Consider the following 24,589-nt stretch of genomic DNA (forward strand, 5'->3'; position numbering starts at 1 on the left):
TTTTTTTTTTTTTTTTTTTTGTGCCTGTATTGGGGTTTGAACTCAGGGCCTGGGCTGAGCTTCTTTTAGCTCAAGCTAGCACTCCACCATTTGAGCCACAGCAACCACTTCTGGCTTTTTCTGTTTGTGTAGTGCTGAGGAATCAAACCCAGGGCTTCATGCATGTTAGGCAAGCACTGTACAACAAAGCCATATTCCCAGCCCTGAGGACTTATTCTTGCTTGACTTTTTCACTTAAGGCTGGTGCCTTTACCACTTGAGCCAAACGTCCAATTCCAGCTTTTTGGTGGATAATTGGGCTTTCTGCCCAGGCTGGCTTTGAGCCAAGATCCTTAAATCTCAACCTGAGTAGCTAGGATTACAGGCATGAAACACCGGTGCCCAGCTTTAACTTGCTGTTTTACTAATATAGGTGAGTGTGTGCAGCCTTTATCTTGTGTCAAGTATCCTTCCTGGGCAGAGCTGAAACTGGGTTGTCGTCTGGCCAAGGGTCTTTTTTTTTTTTTTTTTGAAGGTTGTAGGGCTTGAACTCACGGCCTGAGCACTGACCTTGAGCTCTTTTTGCTCAAGGCTATTGTTCTACCACTTTGAGGTACAGTGCCACTTTCAGATAAGAATCTCATGGACTTTCCTGTCTGGGCTGGCTTTGAACTGAGATTCTCAGATCCCAGCCTCCTGAGTAGCCAGGATTATAGGTGTGAGCCACTGGGCCTGCCAACCAACCATCTTCAAACTGTTCTTTCTTACCTCAGGGACGATCTCATCAGGGCCATCAAGAAACTAAAGGCACTGGGCACTGGCTTCGGCATCATCCCTGTGGGCGGCACTTATCTCATTCAGTCTGTTCCAGCTGAGCTTAATATGGATCACACTGTGGTGCTGCAGCTGGCAGAGGTACTGGTGTGCTTGCTTCCAGACAGTGCAGGGGGCATCCTGGGGTGGGAGTCAGGAGCAATCTGGCCTCCTCCTTGTCACTCAGGTCTTTTGCAGAGATTGTTTTATAGGTGAACTACTCAGGCGTGTGCTCAGTTGGCAGTCATTTATTGAGCAGCTGCAGTGCCAAGCACTGGGCTGGGCTGTGGAGCAGAGAGGTGGGATATACTCCTTGCTCTCGAGGAGCACAGTCTTAGGGAGGCAGCCATTCTTAAACTACGCTGTGAATTCTAAATTTTGCCTCTCATCTCCACATTCCTCAGCATGCCTGCAGCTTCCTCCAAAAGCCCATTATGTATTTGTAAAAGATGTTCTGTTTTCTTAATTCTGTAATATAAAATACAACTAAAAGGGGAGGGGGCTTTTATATTGGTGGACGTTTAGGGTAAGGCAGGGTCAGGGGTAAATAGTTTAGATTAATAGTGTATCCCCATTCTTTATGAATTGATCATTCCCAGTCTTACACACCTTGGAACCTACTTAAGACAACCCACCAAACTCTATTCTCCCTGAAAGTTACTTGTCTCTTAATGCTGGGCTCTAGGGAACATGCACTCTTAACTCAGTCCCCATTCTCCTTTAGAAAAATGGGTACGTGACGGTCAGTGAAATCCAAGCCAGTCTTAAATGGGAGACTGAACGAGCGCGGCAAGTGCTGGTATGTGACTGAATGGCCCAGAACACATGGGCCCTGGTTGGGAGGTGGGCTGCACATGGGCAGGCATTTTAGTCTTGCTCTGCTGTTTCCACACTTGGGAGTAAGGCTGGCATTTTTCATGGCACTGAGAAGGTAGACTACTTGAGAGTCCTCTGACCTTGGAACTGATAGTCAGGGGTTTAATACAATTTGTATTGAAAGCAGCATTTCAGGGTGAGGTGATTACACGTTTATAACAATACATTAAATATATTGCATAATATGTATGACAGTGATGGAAGACTGATGTGGAAAGGGAGCAGTATGAGAATGTAGCTGCTCTGGCTTCAGTTACTGTTTTCCTTATCCAGGCAATTTGGCATCTGTAAAATGGGAGGACATAAATATCACTCAACAGTATTGGGCAGAAACAGCTTATCCTGTGTATTTCCAGCCTAGGAGCCGTGAGTCCATTCTAGTATAAATAAGGTCCTTCCCATCTGTTCCCAGCAAGTTAACTCACAGCCAGCCAGAACACTACTCTCCCTTCTGATGCAGGGAGATGCAATGATTTCCTCAAGTTGTGGCCCTGCGTTTCCACTACCTCCATTTTGCCTTGGCTTTCTCTCTCCTGCCTAGACGGAAGGTTAAATGGCTTCGGTTTTTTCCACGCTAGAGGCCAAGGACAGGGGCCAACAGATTATTCCAGTATGGTTGCAAATGCATGAAGGCACATGTAGGTTGTTTGAAAACCTCACTGAAGCCAAAATAGGTTTGGGGATATAGCTTCTTTCTCAGATCTCTCTTCTTCCTCCCCATTCAGGAACACCTGCTGAAGGAAGGGCTGGCCTGGCTGGATTTGCAAGCCCCTGGGGAGGCCCACTACTGGCTGCCAGCTCTCTTCACAGACCTCTATTCCCAGGAGATTACTGCAGAGGAGGCCAGAGAAGCCCTCCCTTGATGGGCGTATGGAGGGACACACAGCAGCAGCTAGAAGAGGGAGGAAAATCATGGTGAATAAACCTGGACAATTTTGTTTATAAAAGAAAAAAGTTCCAAGTTTTTCTTTCTTCCCCCAGTATTTTATTTTTTTAAAGTGCCTTCACATTGCATTGTTTTTTTTTTTTGGAGGAAGCCTCATTTATCCAGTAGGCTAACCTGAGTAACACAGGTAACAGCAAGCACATCTGAAATACTTGCATAGAACATCTACAAGTTTGTGGAGGAACTGGGCCTAGAACACAAGCTGTGTCTTGGCCAGACAGGGCCTAGTCTTTCTGTAGCAGGTACAATTTCCTCTCTAAGTCCAACTTCCAATTCATCTTCCTAATCATATTAGCAGGCCCTCACGAACCAGTCACTCTGATCTGAGTCTCTCAGCTTCCTGTGTATGGCTCACGGCTTTAGACTGACTGGGGCTTGGCTTTGTGAAGGAAACCGAAGCTAGGTGTTGAAATGGTGGCTAGGCTGGAGGGAAAAAAAAAGCAATGGAACTTGAGGGGAACTGAACAATCAACAGATTTGTTCCTCAAGATTCCCTTCCTTCAAGTCTCTCTTCTCTCCCACATTAGGCCCAGCTAGCCTCAGTGGTGGAAAAGGAACCTTACTGTAAATCAACTGCTTTTCCCTACACATTTCCTCAACTTCATAGATAATAAACCAAAGTGATTTACCAAAGGCCACCAGCTTAGGCAGTGCCAAGGCTGGGACCTAGGTCCCAAAGCTCATACTGTACTGCATCACTGCTTTGTACAGTACAGGCTGGCAAGACATAATGTGTGTAGATATTTTCTCCTACACGTGGTCAGCCAAGAGGAGAAAATTTCTGCCCCAGAACGTTATGGTTCCTACAACAAGTAGGCAGTTACAAGGGAAGAAGCCGAAGTTTATGGTTTCTAGTCCTCAGGGTCTGATGCTTCAGCAATTCTGGTTTCATAACTGAAATTCAGCAGCTTTCCCATACCAAGACAACCTTCCTTAGCAAATATGCCTGGGCATAGCTCTACCTCTGCCTGTTCTCACAGGACCTGCTCACTCTCCCCGAGCTTCCTTTCTCTGGAAGCCACCAAGGCCAAAGTGGCTTTCCTCTCACTGACTCCCAGAGCCATAACTTCTAAATTGGGCCAGCTTTCAGTAAATCTGGTATTCCTGCTCCCTTCCCTCCTCCCCCAGACAAGCCAGCTCTTCAGATCCCAGACCTAGGTGAGGTGTGGTGGGTGAGATGATCCCATTCTTCCTTTCCATAAACCCTCCCACACCCACAGGCGCTTCCTCCTTCTGCCAAAACAAACTTTATTGCACCAAAAAGAAAAAAAAAACTTCATTTATGTACAGTCAGATATAAAGACATCTCTTTGACTCCTGTGCATATATTTTCTCAACTTAAGATTAGGGCATAAAAGTCAGGCTGCTATGCCAGACATGCTCTGCCCCATGGCAGGGCCAAGGAGAAGATTGTCACTTGAAAGTGGGAACACTTAAGTGGATGACAGACAATACTGGACCCACAGACCAAGGGCATTCTTCTCGGCCCTGGACTAGCTCTGGGAATGGAAGAGGGAAATTGGAAGCAGGGTCCCTTTTTGAGTCTCTACGTGAACAAACTCAGGCTTCAGATATCCAAGATAAACTTAAGTTCCCCAAGCACACCACACTCTGTCTACTTCCTTTGCTTCCTGCCCTCTCAAGTAGGATGGCGCCTTTGTGCCCTATCTCCTTCTTATTTCCCCAGCATCCCCATGATCCATATGGCAGAGACCTTCAGGTAAGCAAGGCAGGGAGGCATCATACTCTCCCTTCTGTGTGTCTTGATGGAATAAAGCCCTGCACCACATGGATCACCGTTCCCTACTGGGCATCCCAATGGTAAGAATCTGCAAGTTTGGGGGAGAACAAATCAAACAGGAAGGATGGACTCCCTTGGTGTCCAAGTTACAGGGCATCTGAAGCACATTTTTCTGAGCCAACCAACTAAAGCATCACTGCAGCTAAACACAGAAGCAACACAGCCAGGCAAACACCCAATCAGAGCCAGTGACAAAGAGCAGCCGGGAGGGGATCAGGGAGTAGTCCTAGCTCCAATCCCCTTCTGCCACTGGCTACCATTGCTTCCCACAAATCCCCAGGGGTGAAGTGAGGAGGAGGACTATCGGCTGGGGTGAAAATACACAAGGACAGCCAAACAAATTACAACAAAGACTAGCATCAGTCTCCCCCCTGTATCCCACCCTCAAGAGAAATACCCTCATTGACTAGTACTCATGAAAATCTGTAAGGACTATTCTATGTAGTGGCTCTAATACCGTACACACTGCACCGGCCTGCGTCAGGAACTTTTCAAATCAGTGATTGTGGGAACAGACAGTACTTTCAGGCTTCTTACGGTGCCTGGGTAGGCTTCACCAAGACCTGGGTTAGTCCCAGGCCTATATTACCTTGTGTCTGAAACCTAAAATGGAGGAGATGGAGGGAGGGGAAAAAGGTGCTCAGGTGCTAGGTAAAGCTTACTGATCAGCAGCCTAGACTCCACCACTGTTCCTTCTCTTTGGTCTGTCTAGAACAGTGACTATAAATTAGGAAAAACAAAATTATGCTGGCCTGTGGGAAATAACATGGGAGGGGAGAGAGGGACGAAAAGGGCATTGGGGAGCCCTGCTTCAAGATTGAATATGAACAGAAACACCCAGACGGCTTAAATGTCACAAGACAGCCCCCACCCCAAGTTCCCTTCCAGATACCCCCATAAGTCACTTGGGCACACTCCCTCTTGGAACTGCAATTTGTCTTCTCTCCTTAAGGAGCTGGCCCTGCGGAGAGGTGTGATGGTTGTTCTGTTTTGCCAGAGGCCTTTACCCCGAGTGCTCCTATAAAGGTACCTTGGCCCTGATTCAGGATGAACACAGCCCCAGGTGCTCCAGCATCAAGGAGGTCAGACTGGGAACCCCCCCATTCCCACACTCTGGGATCTGAGCTTGCTCATTTCTTGCCATCTTGCAAGATGACGTCACGTTTGGAGGGAGATACACGGTGTGCCTCTCCATTCCTGGGGTGGGGAAAGGGACTCTGCTGGGACTCTCAAGTTGGGGAAGGGAAGAGGGGGGTGGGGTCTAAACCCTCAGGCTCCCGTGCAGGTCTGTCTCTGTCCCAGATGAGCTGCTATCAGAGTCCATTTCAGCGTTCTCATTGTGGAGCCTCTCCAGCACTTTCTGACGAATCAGTCCCAGCCGCATCAGGAGGGACTGGTAGTCAAAGTGGCCTCGCTTCTCTCCAAAAGGGTCCTGCAAATAAAAGCAGACAAGGGAATTGAATGTTCAAGCATGGGTGGCTCAGCCTAGAGAGAACAGCTTTGGACCCAAGTGAAATACAAGCTCACTTTCTGAACCATGAGAAGAAAAAACTTGAGCAGGGGCTGGGAAGGTGGCTCAGTGGTAGAGTGCTTGCCTTGCATGCATGAGGCCCTGGGTTCCATTCCTCAGCAGCACATAAGCAGAAAAAGCTGGAAGTGGCGCTGTGGCTCAAGTGGTAGCGTGCTAGCCTTGAGCTGAAGAGCTGAGGGACAGCACCCAGGCCCAGAGTTCAGGCCCACGACCAAAAAAAAAAAAACTTGAGCAGTTACAAATGCTGCGGCACACTTGCTACCCCAGCCTCAGCTTGGGCTGACATAGAAATGTTTGCATTCAGCCAGGTACTAGTGGCTCATGCCTGTAATCCTAGCTACTTTACTCAGGAGGCTGAGTTCTGAGGATGGAGTTTAAAGCCAGCCTGGGCAAGGAAGTCCATGAGACTCTTATCTCCAATAAACTTTCAAAAAGTTGGAAGTGGAGCAATAACTCACATGGTAGAGCACTAGCCTTGAGCACAAAAGCTCGGGGACAGCACCCCGGCAGAGTTCAAGTTCTAGAACCCCGCCCCCCAACAACCCTTCCAGCGGCCCTTTCCCCCCACCAAATGCCAATAATACAGAAAGACATGGAGACATTCTATAAGAGGTGGGCTATCATTATTTGTGGGGGGATTCCACATGGGCTTCTGGAATTAATGAGACAGCTAGAAAAGTTCAATACCTACTCCATAATCATTTAAGTATGCCTGTTTCCAACTAATCTCTAAAACCAAAGGGAATAATCATCCTTTATTTGCTATATGCAGGTATAGAAGCAAAAGTTCTAACTTCCAGAAAAGCACCTGAACTCTTCCCCAGAGTTCATGTCATGACATTCATGACATGACATCATGACATCTTGGCAATCTCATCTAGGTTTCTGGACACTGCTCCAGGGCTACCTGGCCTTGATCTTTCTTAGTCTCTGTGATTTGAGATCAAACAGTATGGAAAAGTTTAACTGTCCTCAAACAATAAAATATGGGGAGCTGGATGCTGGTGACTCACACATGTAATCCTAGCTACTCAGGAGGCTGAGATCTGAAGAACCACAGTTCAGGCCGTAAAGTCCGTGATTCTAAAGATTCTAAAGCTGGAAGTATAGCTGTGACTCAAGTTCTAGAGTGCTAACCTTGAGCATAAGAGCTCAGGAATAATAGCTAGGACCAAAGTTCAAGCCCCAGGAACTGCACAAAACAAAAACCAAACAACCAAATAAAAACAAATGAAACAAACATACCAAAAAAAGAACCATGGGTTGGGGACTGCAGTGGTTAATGCCTATATAATTCTACCTACTCAAGAGACCCAGCCTCAAAACTAGATGGGGGGCAGAGTGCCAGCCCTAAGCAAGAAAGCCAAGTGAGAACTCAGTCTTGAGTTCAAGCCACAATACTGGTACCAAAAAAAAAGTTTTAAGTACAATATAAGGACTTCAGCAGCACACTGCAGGGTTCAAGGTAAAACCTCTGCATGACAGTCACAAAAAGCTACACAAAAAAATGCATTCCACTTTTTCTTTTTTTAGTTCTAAGGACAGAACCTAGAGCTTTGTGCATTTCTGTACTGGTTCTGGGGCTTGGACTCAGAGCCTGGGTACTATCCCTGAGATGCTTTACTACTTGTGCCACAGCCTTACTTCTGACTTTTTGGTAGTTAATTGGAGATAAAAGTCAAACCATCTCTTTTCTAGCTAAGACACCAATGAGGGAACCAGCCAGAGACATAGAAGTGACTATGGACAGAAGAGCTGATCTGATTGGTCAGTAAGAATCTCTTCCCTCCCTGTGTGCCAGTGGCACATGACCGTAATCCTTGTTCTCAAGTGACTGAGATCTGCAGAACTATGGTTCAAGCCCAGGCACAGATCAGTGACTCGTCTCCAAAAATACCCGCAAAAAAACAGGGCTGTGTTGGCTCACTCCTATAAAACTAGCTTCTTAGGAGACTGAGATCTGAGGATCTGGGTTTGGAATCTATGGTGGCAGACAAATCTACTTTTTTCTCCAGCTAACCAACAAAAAAGCCAGAACTAGAGGCCTGGATCAAGTGGTAAAGTACCAGACAGGAACAACAACCAAAAAACTCCAATCAAGGCTGGGAAGGTGGCTCAGTGGTAGAGCGCTTGCCTTGCATGCTTGAGGCCCTGGGTTCGATTCCTCAGCACCACATAAGCAAAAAAGAAAAAAGCCGGAAGTGGCACTGTAGCTCAAGTGGTAGAGCGCTAGCCTTGAGCTGAAGAGCTGAGGGACAGCGCCCAGGCCCCGAGTTCAGGCCCCATGACCGGACCCAAAAAAAAAACAAAAAATCCTCCAATCAACACTGAGGACATGAGGCTCAGAGTTCATAAACAAACACCATGAGCACATAAACAAACCAACACACAAACACAAATGCAATGCAGGCTGAAAGTGTGATTCAAGTAATGAGTGTCATCTGAGCAAGCAAGCAAGCAGAGAAAATGTGAGGCCATGTTTAAACTCTGGTACTGCGTCCACCTCCCAACCGTGTAATAGAAAGGAACTTCTTAATTAGGTAGGTGTGGTGGCGCATTTATATGGGCGATGGCATTTATATGGGAAGTGGAAGCAGGAGTACTTCAAAGTTTAAGGCCAGCCGGGCGCTGGTGGCTCACGCCTGTAATCCTAGCTACTCAGGAGGCTGAGATCTGAGGATCGAGGTTCAAAGCCAGCCCGGGCAGGAAAGACCGTGAGACTCCTATCTCCAATAAACCACCAGAAAACCAGAAGTGGCGCTGTAGCTCAAGTGGTAGAGTGCTCGCCTTGAGCTGAAGGACAGCGCCCAGGCCCAGAGTTCAAGCCCCACGACCGACCCAAAAAAAAAAAAAAAAAGTTTAAGGCCAGCTCATGAAAAAAGTAAGACCCTGGCTCAAAAAATTAAAAAAAGGGAACTGGGGTAGAGTGTTTGTCTGACATATCTGAGGTTCTGGGTTCTACTTCCTAGTATCACAAACAACAAAAACAACAACTTTTTTCTCTTCCCATACTAGGATTTGAACTCAGGGCCTCACATGTGCTTAACCTGCTGGCTGGGATGGTACTCCACCATTTGAACCACACCTCCAGCTCAGCTTCTTGCTGGTTATTTTGCAGAAGGAGTCTCCCAGGCTTTTCTGCTTAGGCTGACTTCAAACTGTGTGACCTTTCAGATCTCAGCCTCCCAAGTAGATAGGATTATAGGCATGAGCCACTACTTCTAAAACAAGAACGTCTTTATTTTTTGGTGGTTGTGAGGCTTGAACTCTGCACGCTGTCCCTGAACAATTCAGCTCTATCACTACCACTTGAGCCACAGCATCACTTCCGGCTTTTTCTGTGGTGCCGAGGAATCAAACCCAGGGCCTCATGCATGTGAGGCAAGCATTCTACAACTGAGCCACTTTCCCAGCCCCAAGAACCTCTTTATTAAAAGAAGCCCCAACCTGTCTATATTTTGAGTAACTAGTCCAAATTAGCCCGGAACTTACCCTGAATTTTGACTCAGCCTCCTAGGTACCAGATTTATAGGCATGTGCCATCACACCCTCCCCACAACTGCATTCTTACTGGAAGCAAGATCACATTTCCCAAGTAAAGACAAATTGAACTGTTAACTGGCTATCACTTTTGGAAGAGGAACTGAACATCCATGATTTGTTTGAACTACCTTTCTGTGATCCCTTAGGGATAGGGAAAAAATTTCAGGAGTAACTGTCATCATCCCTGAGATTCAGAGTGTTTGAAGATTACTGAGCAAAAAAGAATACTTCCTGGAGAAGAGGATGATTCAAATTACTCTGAGTACCTAACTTTATGCCACGAACTAGGAACCAATTGTACATGACTTCAAACCAGTCAGTCTCCTCTCAGGGTTTCAATTCCTCAAATGACACAGGTTCCTTTAAGCTGTGCTATTCTACAAGATGTGGATATTAACTTTAGGGTGTGGGGATTTCACATGATTTTCTGTGAGGCTTCTAGAATTAGCAGCAGAGGCTGTATTACCTGCATAGTCTGGCCTTGGAGGTGCAGGCGATCTTTGCAAGCTACCTCATAGAAGTCATAATATTCCAGGAAGGACTTTTCCATCACCCCTCTGAAAAATAAGTAGAGAAGTTAGAAACATTGAGGCAAATCTTTCTTTCACTTCTGAATCTTAATGTCAAATTACACAGCCAGAGTTCCTAAGGCCAGATTTTGTTTCCCACACAGATCTTTAAATGGAAAAACAGATGTTTGAGATAGCTCATTTCCCTTATAACTCAGAAATCAAAAAACAAAAAGTCTGTAATACTCATCAATTGAATCCCAACCCTAACTCATGCCGTGCACAAGCTCTATAGTTTCCAAAGGTCTTCCCAAGCCTAAACCCTAGTCAAAATCTCCTAGGAAGTTTAATTACAACTTTGTTCACTGAGATCTAACACTCAGAAATAAGCAACACTAAGAAATAGGTTTATTATGAAATGTTCCCTCCCTCATTGTCTATGCAACAGTTAGTATGAAGCCTTCATCAAATTGAAGGCTCCCTAAAGGCATGAACTGTCTCTTCACCACTCTTCCCACTGGGACTCTTCAACAACTGAGAAACTCTCTGAACTTCCTCTTGGGTAATCCACATCTCTTTAAAAGCATGAGCCAAGACAGATATGGTGGTGTACTCGTGTAATATGGTAGCACTCAGGAGGCAGAGGCAGGAGGATTGAGATTGAAGCCAACCCTGCACTACATAGACCCTGTCTAAAAATAAAACAAGGGCTGGGGCACTTAAGCAAATGGCAGGACACTAAGTATGCCAAGCTCTAGGTTTGATCTAAACTACCAAGGAGGTAAAAAATGTATGAACTACATTTTTCCTTTTCTATCTCCCTCAACACTGGATTCCACCCAAAGGCCCTCAGTTATAGCAGGCCCTTTTTAACACATACCGTAGGGGCTCAGGGCAGGGACATTTTCCTTCCATCATATCACAGACTGCAACTCTGATGGTCTCATGCCGGATACATTCATTGTAGTTTTTGCTGTCTCCTGGATGTCTTTCCTGTAATTTGGAAGATGCCATAAAATCCAAAAACAAAATTTAGGCAGAAAGAAGCACCAATGGGAAGAGGCTTCAAGGTTAGTATCAGGAATGTGATACAAGCTATGACATTTTCCCCTACAGCATGAAGAACTAAGCTTTCTTTTTCTTTTTTTGGTCGGTCGTGGGGCTTGTACTCTGGGCCTGGGCGCTGTCTTTCAGCTCTTCAGCTCAAGGATAGCAGTCTACCACTTAAGCCATACCGCCACTTCCAGTTTTCTGGTGGTTTATTAGAGATAGGAGTCTCAGGAACTTTCCTGCCCAGGCTGGCTTTGAAACATGTTCCTTAGATCTCAGCCTCCTGAGTAGCTACGATTATATGCATGAGACACTGATGAGTGGCTAAGCCTTTATTTTTTGAGAACCTTGGCTTCCCCACATATGCAAACACTCATTCTATTAAGGATCTTCTGGCCTATAATCAATGTACTAGATCCATCAAATTTTCTTCAATCAGCTGGGCATGGTGGCAGATACCTGAATCCCAGCCCTAAGGAGGCTGCGCTGGCAGATTTCAAGACCGAGGCCAGCCTGAACTATATAGCAAGGCTCTATTTCTAGAATGAAAATTCTTGAACCTATCAGGTAAAGATTAAAAGGGAAACTACCACATACAGTAGGCCCTTGCAATCCACGGGTATATAGTTCCACGGAGAAAACCAAAAATACTTAAGATTCATAGAGCTCACTATTATACACTGCACATGTTTGATTCATTTCTCCAATAATGCTGCCCAACTTCTGCTAAATACATGCTGCCTTTCAACAAAGCTCAAGCCAGGTACTGATGGTTCACACCTGTAATCCTAGCTATGCAGGAAGCTGAATTTTGAGGATCATAGTTTGAAGTCAGCCTAGACAGAAAAAGTCTGTGAGTCTCTTATCTCCAATTAACTATTAAAAAGCCAGAAATGAAGATGTAACTCAAATGGTAGAGCAATAGTCTAGGGCAAAAAAGCTAAGGACAGGGGCTGGGAAGGTGGCTCAGTGGTAGAGCACTTGCCTTGCATGCATGAGGCCCTGGGTTCCATTCCTCAGCACCACATAAGCAAAAAGAAAAAAGCCGGAAGTGGCACTGTAGCTCAAGTGGTAGAGCACTAGCCTTGAGCCCTAGAGCTGAGGGACAGCGCCCAGGCCCAGAGTTCAGGCCCTACGACTGGACCCCCCCAAAAAAGCTAAGGGACAGCACCCAGGACTCAAATTCAAGCTACAGTATCAATGTACGCACGTGTGCTTGCGCATTACCCGCCCCCCCCTCCCCCAGCTTCGCCTCGCCACACACACACTTTTTGCTTCAAACTTTTATCTTGCTTTTGGGGAGGTATATCTTTACAAAGTTAAGGATAGGTAAACACTCAGAGCAGATCACATAATGACTTAACTGACAATACTAGAGGACTGACTAAGCTGTGTAACATGCATGGAAATTCAAGTTTTGTTTTTGAAAATCATTCAGTTCATTTCTTCCTTTAAGACTGTTTGGTAATATATATGGTACCTAAAACTGTTTTAATTTTTTTTCCTCTGGTCCTGAACTCAGGCCTGGGGACTGTCCCTGAGTCTCTTTGTGCTCAAGGCTAGAGCTCTACCACTTGAGCCAGAGCACCATTTCTGGCTTTTTTTTTTTTTTGGTTGTGGGGCCTGAACTCTGGGCCTAGGTGCTGTCCCTCAGCTCTTCAGCTCAAGGCTAGCACTCTACCACTTGAGCCACACGCCACTTCCAGCTTTTTTCTGTTTACATAGTGCTGAGGAATCGAGCCCAGGGCCTCATGCATGCAAAGCAAGCGCTCTACAACCTTCCTAGCCCTTCTGGCTTTTTTTGAGTAGTTTATTGGAGATAAGAGTGCCATGGACTTTCCTGCCCAGGCTGTCTTTGAACTGTGATCCTCAGATCTTAGCATCCGAAGTAGTTAGGATTATAGGCAAGAGCCACCAACACTGTTTAAAATTGTGTTTTATAAAGTGTTCAAGTTGGGGCTGGGAAGGTGGCTCAGTGGTAGAGCGCTTGCCTTGCATGCATGAGGCCCTTGGTTCGATTCCTCAGCACCACATAAGCAGAAAAAAAAAAGCTGGAAGTGGCACTGTGGCTCAAGTGGTAGAGCGCTACCCTTGAGCTGAAGAGCTGAGGGACAGCGCCCAGGCCCAGAGTTCAGGCCCCATGACTGGACCAAAAATAAAGTGTTCAAGTATGACAATATTCTATTTGTGTTTTCACCATTCAAAGCGCTACTTAGTGAAACTAATGTGCATAGTTTTCTCTTTTCTTTTTTTTTCTGGTCTCTGGGCTTGAACTCTGGGCCTGGGTGTGTTCCTGAGTAACTTTTGCTCAAGGTTAGCATTCTACCCCAGCTCTACTTCTCGCTTTTGCTGTGATTGGAGGTAAGAGTCTCACAGATTTTCCTGCCCAGGCTGGCTTTGAACTGTGATCCTCAGATCTCAGCCTACTGAGTAGGATTACAGGCATGAGCCACTGGAGCCAGGAAAGCCTACATAGTCTTTAACTGCTATTTCCTAAATGGGAGCAGGAATGTTTCTCTCTTTCCCATTTGTTTCTAGTTAACCTTGTTATGCTAATTTCCGTTTCTTTCTATTTAACCTTGCTATACAAAATGAAAATAATACATACAATAGAACAGGCTTACTAGTTGGACAATAGCAGTTCATGTCTATAATCCTAGATACAAGGAGGGTAAGACCTGAGACTGTGGTTCAAAGCCACCCTTCAGAAGGTTGAGACTCTTTAACTCCAATTAACTACTAAAAAGCTAGAAGCAGAGTTACGGTTCAGGTGGTAGAGCATCAGCCCTGAGTAACATGCCCAGGCCCTGAGTTTAAGTTCTAGTACCAGCAAAGTAAGGGTATGAAAAATGCCATCAATTGGTAACGGTGTCAGGCTCAGGCGGCTTACACCTGTAATCCTAACTACTCAGGAGACTGACATGTGAGGATCATGGTTTGAAACCAGCTCTGGCAGAAGTTTGTGAGACTCTTATTTCCAATAAAAAACTTAGAAAAAGCCAGAAGTGGTGCTGTGGCTCAAATGCTGGAGTGCTAGCCTTGAGCACAAAGAGGTTCAGGGACAGAGCCCAGGCCCACGACCAACCAAAAAAAAAAAAAAGACGCTTCATGTTAACTCCTTTATATGCCTCTAGGATTCCAGAATCACTGAAAATCTAAATCATTCTAAATCTATCAGAAGGAGAGCTTGAGATTTTTCAAAAGAAAAAAAATGTAGCTAGCCAGGTGCCAGTGGCTCACGCCTGTAATCCTAGCTACTCAGGAGGCTGAGATCTGAGGATCACGGTTCAAAGCCAGTCTGGCCAGGAAAGTCTCTGAGACTCTCCAATAAACCACTAGAAAACTGGAACTGGAAGTGGCACTGTAGCTCAAGTGGAAGAGTTCTCGCCTTGAGCTGAAGACCTGAGGGATAGCGCCCAAGCCCGGAGTTCAAGCCCCACAATCAACCAAAAAAAAAAAAAAGTAGCTGGGCATGGTGGCTACAAATATAAACCTAGCTACTCAGAAGGCTGAGATCTGAGGATCAGTTTGAAACCAGACCAGGCAGAAAAGTCTCCATGAAGCTCTTATCTCCAATTAACCATTCTATTATCTTCAATTAACCATTCAAAAACTGGAAGTAGCACTATGGCTCAAGTGGTAGAGCTCTTAGTTTTGAGCACAAAGAGGCTAAGGGACAGCTCCCAGGCCCTGAGTTCAAGTGCCACAACTGACCAAAAAAAAAAAAAAAAACCAAAAATCACTGTAAATTTGGAGTGTTAGTCAATGGTAGAGCATTTTATTGGATGATCGTCGTTCCAAGCCAGCCTGAGAAGGAAAGTCCATGAGACTCTTCAAAAGCTGAGGAACACCTAGGTCCCTTGGATGCTTATTGTTAAATCTCCGGTATTAAACTCATCTGTGTTATCATGGAAATACATGGATATCTGAGCAAACTATCAGTATTTACCTCATATAGTCAAAATGACCTAAACAAGAAATTATACATAAAAATCTGCCATTCTCCCTTCCCTCTCTGTCTTCCTTCTCCTTCCTCCTTCCCTCCTTCATTGCACCAGGACCTCAGCCTGGCCTTCTGAGCATCCACCACATTTGGCTTGGGTCTATTCAGAGCCGCATCCAAGAAATGAACAGAGGGACAGTTAACCAGCTGCTTCTCCTCCACTGGTTTACTCAACCCACATATAGCCCCTTTATGCCCCTCCTCAGGAGAAGTAGCCAGATGACTGTGGTCATCCCATTTCCAAATCCAAGATGCTGTGCACTGGCCTAAAACCTTTCAAATGGGCAAAACAAGCTATGTGCTACAAGTCCCCGCTCACCACAAGTGCTGCTTTTATCCCGCCTATAAAAGCTCTGCTATATCCAAACTCATTGTGATATCTCTGATCCCAACCAGGAAGTTAGCCTGGGAGTGTACCCCAATAAACTTTCCTGTCAATCTTTTGAAAAAAAAATCTATCATTACTGGGCATACGGTATACTTTTGGGAAAGTGTGTTTACTATACATTCTCTATGGTAGTACTGACTAGAATATTTTAGCCTTAGCTAATGATCAGATCCTTTTGGTTCTATGGGTAACAGTACTTTATTTGTAAATGTGGAGGCAGTACTGAGAATTGAACTCAGGGACCTCAAGCTTGTTAAGCAGGTACTCTCCTGCTTGAGCTACATCACCAGCTGCATTACAGCACTTCCTAATGCAGAATGGCTTACTTAAGGGGATGCTGCAAAATGCAGGTATAATGAATAATCTATGGCTGCCAATGCTCACACTGTAAGTCAAAATTAACTTCCATATGACTGCATTGACTTCCACTCTTTAATAGTGTTACTTTAATTTTTACAAATAAAGAATACTCAGCCAGATGCCAGTGGCTCCTATCTATAATCCTAGCAACTCAGAAGGCTGAGTTCTGAGGGTTGTGATTCAGAGCTGAGATTCTTATCGCCAATTAACCAGCAAGAAGCCTAAAGAAGAAGCATAGCTCAAGTGGTAGAGCAACTGCTGTGAGCAAAAAAAGGTGAGCAAGAGTGCCACACTCCAAGTTCAAGCACCAGTACAAGCACAACCCCTCAAAAACAAAACAACCAGAAAATACACTCGGCTGACTTTTTCTCCTACAGTGAGAAATGTAATATAAGGGGCTGGGAAGGGCTAGGGGGAAGGCAAGTATCTCAGACCTCTTAGAGCCCCCAATATTATAGGGGTCAGAGCCTTACCTGTTCAAAACCAGGTTCATTGTGGTAGGGGTTCTCAGTCATCAGGGACTGGATGGAGATGAGCACAGAAGAGATGCTCTGGGCAGGACTCCAGGCTGGGCCAGTCCATGTACTACAAACAGCAGAGTAAAGGGAAAAAGTTGAACAGAAAAGGATCAGGGAGGGGATACAGATAGCAGTAGCAGCAGCACCACCACCCCAAATGACTCACCAGGAGTTTCTCTTTCATGATTAATGTTTTGGTTATTCCCAGCCTCTGTCCCACCCTCATACATCAGAATCAGTCAACTGTCTAATCTTCCTATCAAATAGGACAGAAAAGGGGAAAGCAAGTAAGGTAACTGAAGGAATTTTCTTCAGGCTAGAAAAGATGCAGTAGCCAGCAAGGGTAATTGTATCACAATAAAAGCCCTAAGAGGGGCTGGGAAGATGGCTCAGTGGTAGAGCACTTGCCTTGCATGCATGAGGCCCTGGGTTCAATTCCTCAGCACCACATAAAGAAAAAAAAAGCCGGAAGTGGCGCTGTGGCTCAAGTGGTAGAGCATTAGCCTTGAGCTGAAGTGCTGAGGGACAGCACCCAGGCCCAGAGTTCAGGTCCCACGACTGGACCCCCCAAAAAAAAAAAAAGTCCTAAGAAAGGGCTGGGAAGGTGGCTCAGTGGAAGAGTGCTAGCCTTGAGCTGAAGAGCTGAGGGACAGTGCCCAGGCCCCACAACCGGACCCAAAAAAAAAAAAGTCCTAAGAAAATAATTCTAAAGGTTGTCTAAATATTAACCTCTGTAGACCTCAGAGCTTTATTTATTGATTGGTTGGTGGTACATTAGTGAGGGAGAGCAGTTAAGCAGAGGCCCACAGGTGACTGAAGCCATCTGGTTAGAGTCCATGGGGTAAGGCCAATGATCAGGGAGCTAGTTCTCTAACAAGCCCAAAGTAGTGTCAAATCCTCTGAAGACCACACCATAGGTGTGATCTATTCAAGTATAGGAAGAAAGTAATGGGTACTTCCAGACTGTGGAAGGTCTGAAAATACCATATGGAAAACAACTTGAACATAAATAGAAATTTCAAAATTGCTCCCATTTTTCATAAACCTCACTAAGTATTAAGGGGAGGGGACAGCTTGGATATCAATGACATTTACTTTTAGCTCATTTAATTGACAGGGTGGCACCAGAGCTATAAGCCAAATACAATCTGAGCCAGGACTAAGCTTGTTTGACTTAACTGGCCACTATCCTTTCCGTACTAGGGAAAATCCAAATCAGCCATGAGCAGCTGTTCCTATGTGCCTGCAGCTCCTCTCTTCCAGTTTTGTTCCCCTAGACAGAGCTCCCCGTCTCCTGCTACTCCTAACTTTACATAATTAGGAATTCAAGCTAACAGAACCAACTCTCATTCCATCTCTTTTGTCAGTAAGCTAGCCCAATGTTTTACTAGGTCAAAGGCTAATATGGCTATCAGGGTTAACTTAAGAAATGTAGTAGGGGGCAGGGAATGTGGCTCAGTGGTAAAGTGCTTGTCTAGCATGCATGAGGCCCTAGGTTCGATTCCTGGTACCACATAAGATTAATAAAAAAGAGTCATTAAAAAAAAAAGTTTTAAAAAAATTAAAAAAAAAAAAGAAATGTAGTAGGAATTTTTTTCTTTTTGTTGGTTGTGTTGGCTGAACTCTGGGCCTGGGCGCTGTCCCTCATTCAGCTCTTCAACTCAATGCAAGTGTTCTACCTCTTGAGCCACTGCCACTTCTGTTTTTGTTTTTTTTGTCGGTTGTGGGGACTGACCTCTAGGCCTGGGCACTTTCCCTCAGCTCTTCAGCTCAAGGTTAGTGCTACCACTTGGGCCACAGCACCACTTCCAGGTTTTTTCTGCTTAAAGTAGTGCTGAAGAATCGAACCCAGGGTCTCATGCATGCAAGGCAAGCACTCTACCACTGAGTCACCTTCCCAGCTCCCACTTCCAGTTTTCTGAAGGTTGATTTGAGATTAAGAGTCTCACAAACTTTCCTGCATGAGCTGGCTTTGAACCGTGATCCTTCAGATCTCAGCCTCCTGAGTAGCTAAGATTACATATGTGAGCTACTGGTGCTTAGTGGGATTTTTTTCTATACGGTGATTCATCATAAAATTTCTAATCCAGGGTAATTTCTCCTTTCCTACTACTTTTACCACAGAATCTTCCTTTCCTGTTTCTCCTATGAGCTGGTCTATGCTCCAAATAGCTTTATATTGGCCTAATGAGACCATTTTAGTGAACAAATTTCACATTAAAGGACTTTACCACAATGGGAAATACATGTATGCATGGGCGTGCGCGAGCGCACACACACATGCACACACACATAATATTCCACTATCAGATAAAAAAAAATCATGGTACTTTACTAAGATGAAAGATTTCAAGAACAACCTACTACAAAGGATTTCCTTACTGCTGTAATCACAACAAAATATGGATTTGAGCATTCTAGAGAAATGAATTCCACCTCAAGTATACTTCAGATGCCTCTCCACCACCCTCAAAATTGGAAAACAGGAGCTGGGTGCTGGTGGCTCACGCCTATAATCCTAGCTACTCAGAAGGCCGAGTCTGAGGATCGTGGTTCAAAGCCAGCCCGGGCAGGAAAGACTGTGAGACTCCTATCTCCAATAAACCACCAGAAAACCGGAAGTGGAGCACTTGCCTTGAGCTGAAGAGCTGAGGGACAGCGCCCAGGCCCAGAGTTCAAGCCCCACAACCGACCAGATTGCCTTTTAAAGGTAATCTGTTCCCTCTCCGCTGATATTCAGATTATGATAAAAAAATAAAAAGACCAACCCAAAAATGCTAGAGGATTATCCTATTTTAACTAACCCATGAAGGCAATTTAGCAGAATAAATGGGAACTTCATGAAGTAACATTTCAGTAGCACCAAGGAAAGTATACTTGAAACTTACATTTCATATTTTACCTGACTTTCAGTGTCAGACATTTTCATCCAATTGTTCAATTATACCCACAATCACTACCACCACCTCCAAAGTAATTCACTAAAAGATTCAGTAAGATACCCATAACCTTGAATGGCACAGATCTGCAGCTTTTCTCAATCTGTTTTGGAGATTAAAGCCCCTTCATGTCCTCAGAGAGTAGTTCTTAAACTGGAGTGTGCTTGGATGACCTGTAAAAAACAGACTGCTGGCCCCACCCAAGAGTTTCTGATACAGTATGACTGGAGTGAGTGGGCCCCAAAATCTGTAGATGCTGCTATACTAGCTCAGGGACCAAGCATTGAGAACCACTTCATAAGATATATCTTGTATGCTGTGCGCTGGTGGCTTATATCTGTAATCCTAGCTACACAGGAGGCTAAGATATGAGGATCACAGTTCAAAGCCAGCGCGGACAGAAACGTCCCTGAGACTCTTATCTCCAATTAACCACCAGAAAACCAGAACTGGTGCTGTGGCTCAAGTGGTAAAGTGCTTGTCTTGAAGCTGAAGACCTCAGGGATAACATCCAGACATCCAGGCCCACAGTTCAAGTCCCATGACCCTCCTCCCCCCAAAAAAGATATATCTTGTATATAATAATTTGACTTCCCTCCTTTTCCATCTAGACTTGTACTAGTCAAGTATCATATACTTCTGAGAAAAGTCAAGCATATTTTACCTTGCAGTTCAAATGGGGAACCCTGGTTGATGAAAACTGGTTTAGATCAATCACTTGCTAACAACCAACTTGGCTACTAGGAAGTCTTACCCTAGAATACTCAAGCAGACTTTCCCATTGCGGTAGAAGTTGGGGTTAAACCTCACTGTGTTATTGCCAGTTGTCATTAGTTTGACCCGAGGTGGGTGGATGGGATAGTCAGGTGGACACCGAAACACGAACAGGAAGAAACCTCCTTCATAAGGTGTGTCAAATGGGCCTGTGATCAATGCATGAATCTGTAAAATAAAACCCCATCTCAAAATTGTGAGGTAATGCCCCACCCAGCCCCTCTTGTACCCCTGTGAGAAATAGGGCCACTGTCTGTGGAGTCCAAATTCCATGTTCTTGCCATACAGAGTGAACAGTCCATACTCATTCATATAGGTGGATTTAGAATTTTAAGAAATCCTGTTACAATGGAGTAGCATCATACTCAGGGGCTATGTTCCAAAGTTAAAGCTCAAAGTGAATACCAAGTCTTACCAAAAATCACTCATCCCTTAAAGCATAGTTTTTGTGTAGACCTCCCTCATCAGCATTACACCGAAAAAAATGGACAGAATATTATTGTGTAAAATGTATTATGTACCTGTATTTTTAATATTAAGAAACCAATATGTATTTTACTGAGTTTTGAATTTGCCTAGGTTAAACATGCATGATGCAACTATACCCTCATGCCACAAAGGGGAGGTAAAAATGGAAAAGAGGAAAAGGATCGGAGGCTACAGCACCAGTGTCAGTTAACAGTGCAGTGCTGAAGGTTATGATGAATACCTAGTATCTGCTTGCTTCCTCCATGGATGATAAATATGGCTCAGGCAGCATCTAGCTTTGCCAATGGTACAAAAAATAATGGGGAAATCAAATCTCAGAGTCCACTCAGGGCCACTCAGAACTTTCCCTAGCACTACCAGTTTAAAAAATAAAAAATCAGCCAGGCGCCAGTAGCTCACACCTCTAATCCTAGCTACTCAAGAAGCTGAGATTTGAGGATCATGGTTCAAAGCCAGCTGGGGCAGGAAAGTCCTTGAGACTCATGTCCTATTAACCACCAGAAAACCAGAAGTGGCGCTATGGCTCAAGTAGTAGAGTGCTAGCCTTGAGCTGAAGAGCTCAGGGACAGTGCCCAGGCCCAGAATTCAAGCCCCATGACTAACCAAAAAAAAAAAAAAAAAAATCAAAATTTCATAGAACACTGAATAGTCTTCCTCTACAAGCCATAATTATTGAACAGGACTTCCCCCTTCCTGAAGGGAAAAAACCTAAGGTGACTCAGTTGTGTTTCTTCTCCAAAGGCTCTTAAGTACTAAATCTGCTTAGAATTTGAACAGCAAGAAGAAAAAGAACATTGCCTCACCTATAGTCCCAGCCTTGACCTGCTAACAGCCTAAGTTAGTCTAGCCACCTACACATATCAAGCCCAACTACTCTCAAGATGGCGTCAATTCTGGGACATGGGATTAGCATTAGTATTTTGGGACAAGATGTCTCAGGAAAAACATTTTCAACTTTGCAAAAAGAAAAAAAAATCAATTTAAAGGGAAGACTACTCAAAACAAAAGGATACTTTTTTGTTGTTGTTTTTGTCGGTCATGGAGCTTGAACTCTGGGACTAAGTGCTATCTCTCAGCTCTTCAGCTCAAGGCAAGTGCTCTAACACTTGACCCTTAGCACCACTTCCAGTTTTCTGGTGGTTAACTGGAGATAAAAAGTTTCACAAACTTTCCTACCCTGGCTGTCTCTGAACCATGATCCTCAGATCTCAGCCTCTTGAGTAGCTAGGACTATACCTCTTGAGTAGCTAGGATTATAGGAGTGAGCCACCGGCGCCCAACTGAAGCTAAATTTTTACTTCAAGAAATCTGAAACTCTCAGTTCTCACTGAAAACAATACTAGATTTTTAGGAAAACTGATTTCTTCCCAATATCTGTTTATACGCATATTCTTTCCCAAGGGTAGAACACTCAATGTCAGAGGAATTTGATATTATGTAGTAAGCTTTCTCTGGTAGAGGACAAGAAAGGAATGGTCTTTGGAGTAGAAGGGATGTTCATAAGCAGTTAGTAAAGACAAGAGCCTAAACAAAGCCATTTAACCATAAACCCTTCAGCCACACAGGCCCTTTCCCCAACTTGCCCCCACTTAAAGTACCACTGTTAAGATCAAAAGTGGCAAGATGAGGGGAAGAGCTAAGCAGTGCAGTAGCTAGAGTGACTGACTATATAATTTCTCATCCAGACTGGCCTATGAATAACAAAGTTGGGGCAACAGGCACAAACTTATTTGCAATGTCAACCAGGATCTATATGCACCTAAGTAATGGACACTTGTGTAGGGCTCTGCTCTACCTTACTGTATGACCCTGGCAAGCCACTTACTCTCTTGGGGGGGGGTGGAGGGGGGGGCCTTGATTTATTCACCTATATTGCCAGAGAGGTGAGCAGAGTAATCTTTCAGACAACTTTATGGGCCCAATTTCCCAATAAGCCCCACCGACTCCCATCAAGTTACATACCTTAGTCATGTCAACAGTATCAGGCACAACGAACATTCCTGGAGGAGGCTCCTTATAAATGGACATGATATCCCTGCATGACACCAAGAGGAGGTGGGGGACACAGTGAGGGAGGAGGGAAAAAGGGAATCCCTTAAATAGGACAGTTGTTATCACGTCAGTGAGGGCAGGGTTCGAGAAAGTGGTGCTTGGTACCACAAATGTTTGCACTGTCTTGCTGACTGAGAAATCTTAACTGAGTAGTCAGGCAGGCAGAGAGCATATTATCAAAGGAGCATTGTTTTCTTAGGGGGAGGGTAGGGAGAGGGAAAAAAATAACTAGAGATCCCAAGAGGATCAGATGTCACCCTGAAAAAGCCACATCCCTGTTACTCTCACTTCCTCCCACATGGAAACTCACTTCCCACCTCAGAGATTCCTAGGTATTACACTGAATGTCAAGTGCAGATCTTCTTAGTAACTGGAAAGTCATAATTCCCCCCCAAAATAGTTCTATAAACCATTCAGTGGACCTTTCTTGGTGAGGGGATCATATGAAGCAAGCAAGCCAATAGGAAGCAAAACTACTTCTTGCCCAGGAAGCAATAGGATAGAGATATCTTCAGCTGGGGAAAGGGAATGCTTTGAAATCACACAATCTCACATCTGTAAATCTCACATCTGTAAGATGATGTGTTGTGTCTACTACAGATGAGATGATTTCTAGGTCATATATCGCCAACCAGAATGGGTCAGTTGAGAGCAACAGGCTTAGGAAAAACATTGGCCTGGTGTTAAAGTGCAGGAAACATGCTAGGGTAATAGGAACATTAAAAAAAAAAAAAGTGTAAACAGGAGTCAGCAAAGAAATACTGGCAAACTCAAAGGTGTAACTAAATTGGAAGAACGAAACAGCTAAAAGAGTTGCATGCTGAATTTAAAGTTAAGAGGTGGCAATCTCAAAGTTGGTATCCTCCCTCAGGCACGGTGCCAGGTACTTCACACACTGCATTACAAACTTGAAAAGTGAACAGGCAGCCATCTAAAGAAACTTGGGATGATACTACCTAGAGGAGAAAGCTTGTGATGGAGGCATGGGAAGAAAGCTGGTCATCCAGAAACAAGTTTTGGGAATAATAGATAAACAGTATTACACTGCTCTTGTGCGACAGGTACTAACACCAAGTACTTTTGCAAAACATATCTATTAAATGATATGATCTAAGATCAGTCACCCAAGAAATAAGTACAGAAAGGACTCAGGCCTTTGTTTCTGTGTCTGAATTAAGTATATTTGCCTCACAACAGTAAACCAGAGGAGCTGGGAGGAAAATACAAGGAAGAACATCCTGAATGGGATATTACAACCAGAATGCTAGTGGAAGAGGAGCCTCAGTTTCTAGAACAGGTGGGAGAGTGGTACTGCTCTGGGTTACTAGAAAATGGGTTCGAGGGAAAGATCTGGTAAGTGAAGGAAGCTATCCAGACCTAGGGAGGGGACCATGTGTTGGGGGGGAGGGAGGTGTTGAGGAAACTGAGGGTAAAAACAAAAGCTGGTTCAGTCTGAGGGCAGGGGCCAAGCAAGCAGAATAGGTCACAAAAAGTGCCAGGAGATTTGGGGGGGGGGACGACGGGTGGGGCGGGCGGGCAGCATCTAGGTAGGTTGGGGTGAGGAAAAAGGGCGGCGCGGAGGGCGGGAGGAGGTGGTACCGTAGTGGCAGAGGGTCGGGTTTCAGTCAGGAGGTAGGGGGGTGTAGGGAGGGTGTCCGGAGCCAGGACTCCCGGGAGGTCGCCGAGGGGCGGGGTCGGACCTGGGCACGTGAGGAGGGGGGGGTTAGGAGCCCGTGGATCTGGGGTGGGGGGCGGGGGGAAAGGGACCAGGCTCTGGACATCCCGGGCTGTGGAGATCTGGGCCTGGGGAGCCCGGCGGCCAGAGTGAGCTGTGGTGCGGAAAGGCAGGAGGCGGGGAAGGTCGGGCCCCGGAGCTCCCAGCTGGGGGAGGAAAACCCCGGCTCACCGCTTGATCCGGAGCAGACACTGCGGCGCGGTTCTCTCGCCGTCCCAGTCGGAGCTGAGCGTGGGATCCCAGTGGCTAAGCAGCGCGGCCCCGTGGGCAGCGGCCGAGGGCG

The 24,589-nt window shown here is 45.2% G+C and overlaps 2 protein-coding genes across 2 annotated transcripts in view; one reads left to right on the forward strand and one right to left on the reverse strand.

Moving 5' to 3' along the window:
* Snf8 (SNF8, ESCRT-II complex subunit) overlaps nucleotides 1–2,632 on the forward strand; it is a 12,611-nt gene extending 9,979 nt beyond the window's left edge. Inside the window, exons 6-8 of the mRNA XM_013037878.1 lie at nucleotides 753–894; nucleotides 1,517–1,591; nucleotides 2,394–2,632. Coding sequence (XP_012893332.1) covers nucleotides 753–894; nucleotides 1,517–1,591; nucleotides 2,394–2,531 — 355 coding nt within the window. The 3' untranslated portion in view covers nucleotides 2,532–2,632. The remainder of the gene's footprint in view (nucleotides 1–752; nucleotides 895–1,516; nucleotides 1,592–2,393) is intronic.
* A 1,213-nt stretch (nucleotides 2,633–3,845) lies between these two features.
* Ube2z (ubiquitin-conjugating enzyme E2Z) overlaps nucleotides 3,846–24,589 on the reverse strand; it is a 21,132-nt gene continuing 388 nt past the window's right edge. The window contains exons 2-8 of the mRNA XM_013036804.1: nucleotides 24,478–24,587; nucleotides 22,482–22,554; nucleotides 20,011–20,198; nucleotides 16,273–16,384; nucleotides 10,879–10,991; nucleotides 9,956–10,046; nucleotides 3,846–5,847 (exon numbers count right to left, since the gene is read on the reverse strand). Of these exons, the coding sequence (XP_012892258.1) occupies nucleotides 5,677–5,847; nucleotides 9,956–10,046; nucleotides 10,879–10,991; nucleotides 16,273–16,384; nucleotides 20,011–20,198; nucleotides 22,482–22,554; nucleotides 24,478–24,587 (858 nt within the window). The 3' untranslated portion in view covers nucleotides 3,846–5,676. The remainder of the gene's footprint in view (nucleotides 5,848–9,955; nucleotides 10,047–10,878; nucleotides 10,992–16,272; nucleotides 16,385–20,010; nucleotides 20,199–22,481; nucleotides 22,555–24,477; nucleotides 24,588–24,589) is intronic.

Source organism: Dipodomys ordii, unplaced genomic scaffold (assembly GCF_000151885.1).
Source record: "Dipodomys ordii isolate 6190 unplaced genomic scaffold, Dord_2.0 Scaffold7, whole genome shotgun sequence".
NCBI lineage: Eukaryota > Metazoa > Chordata > Mammalia > Rodentia > Heteromyidae > Dipodomys > Dipodomys ordii.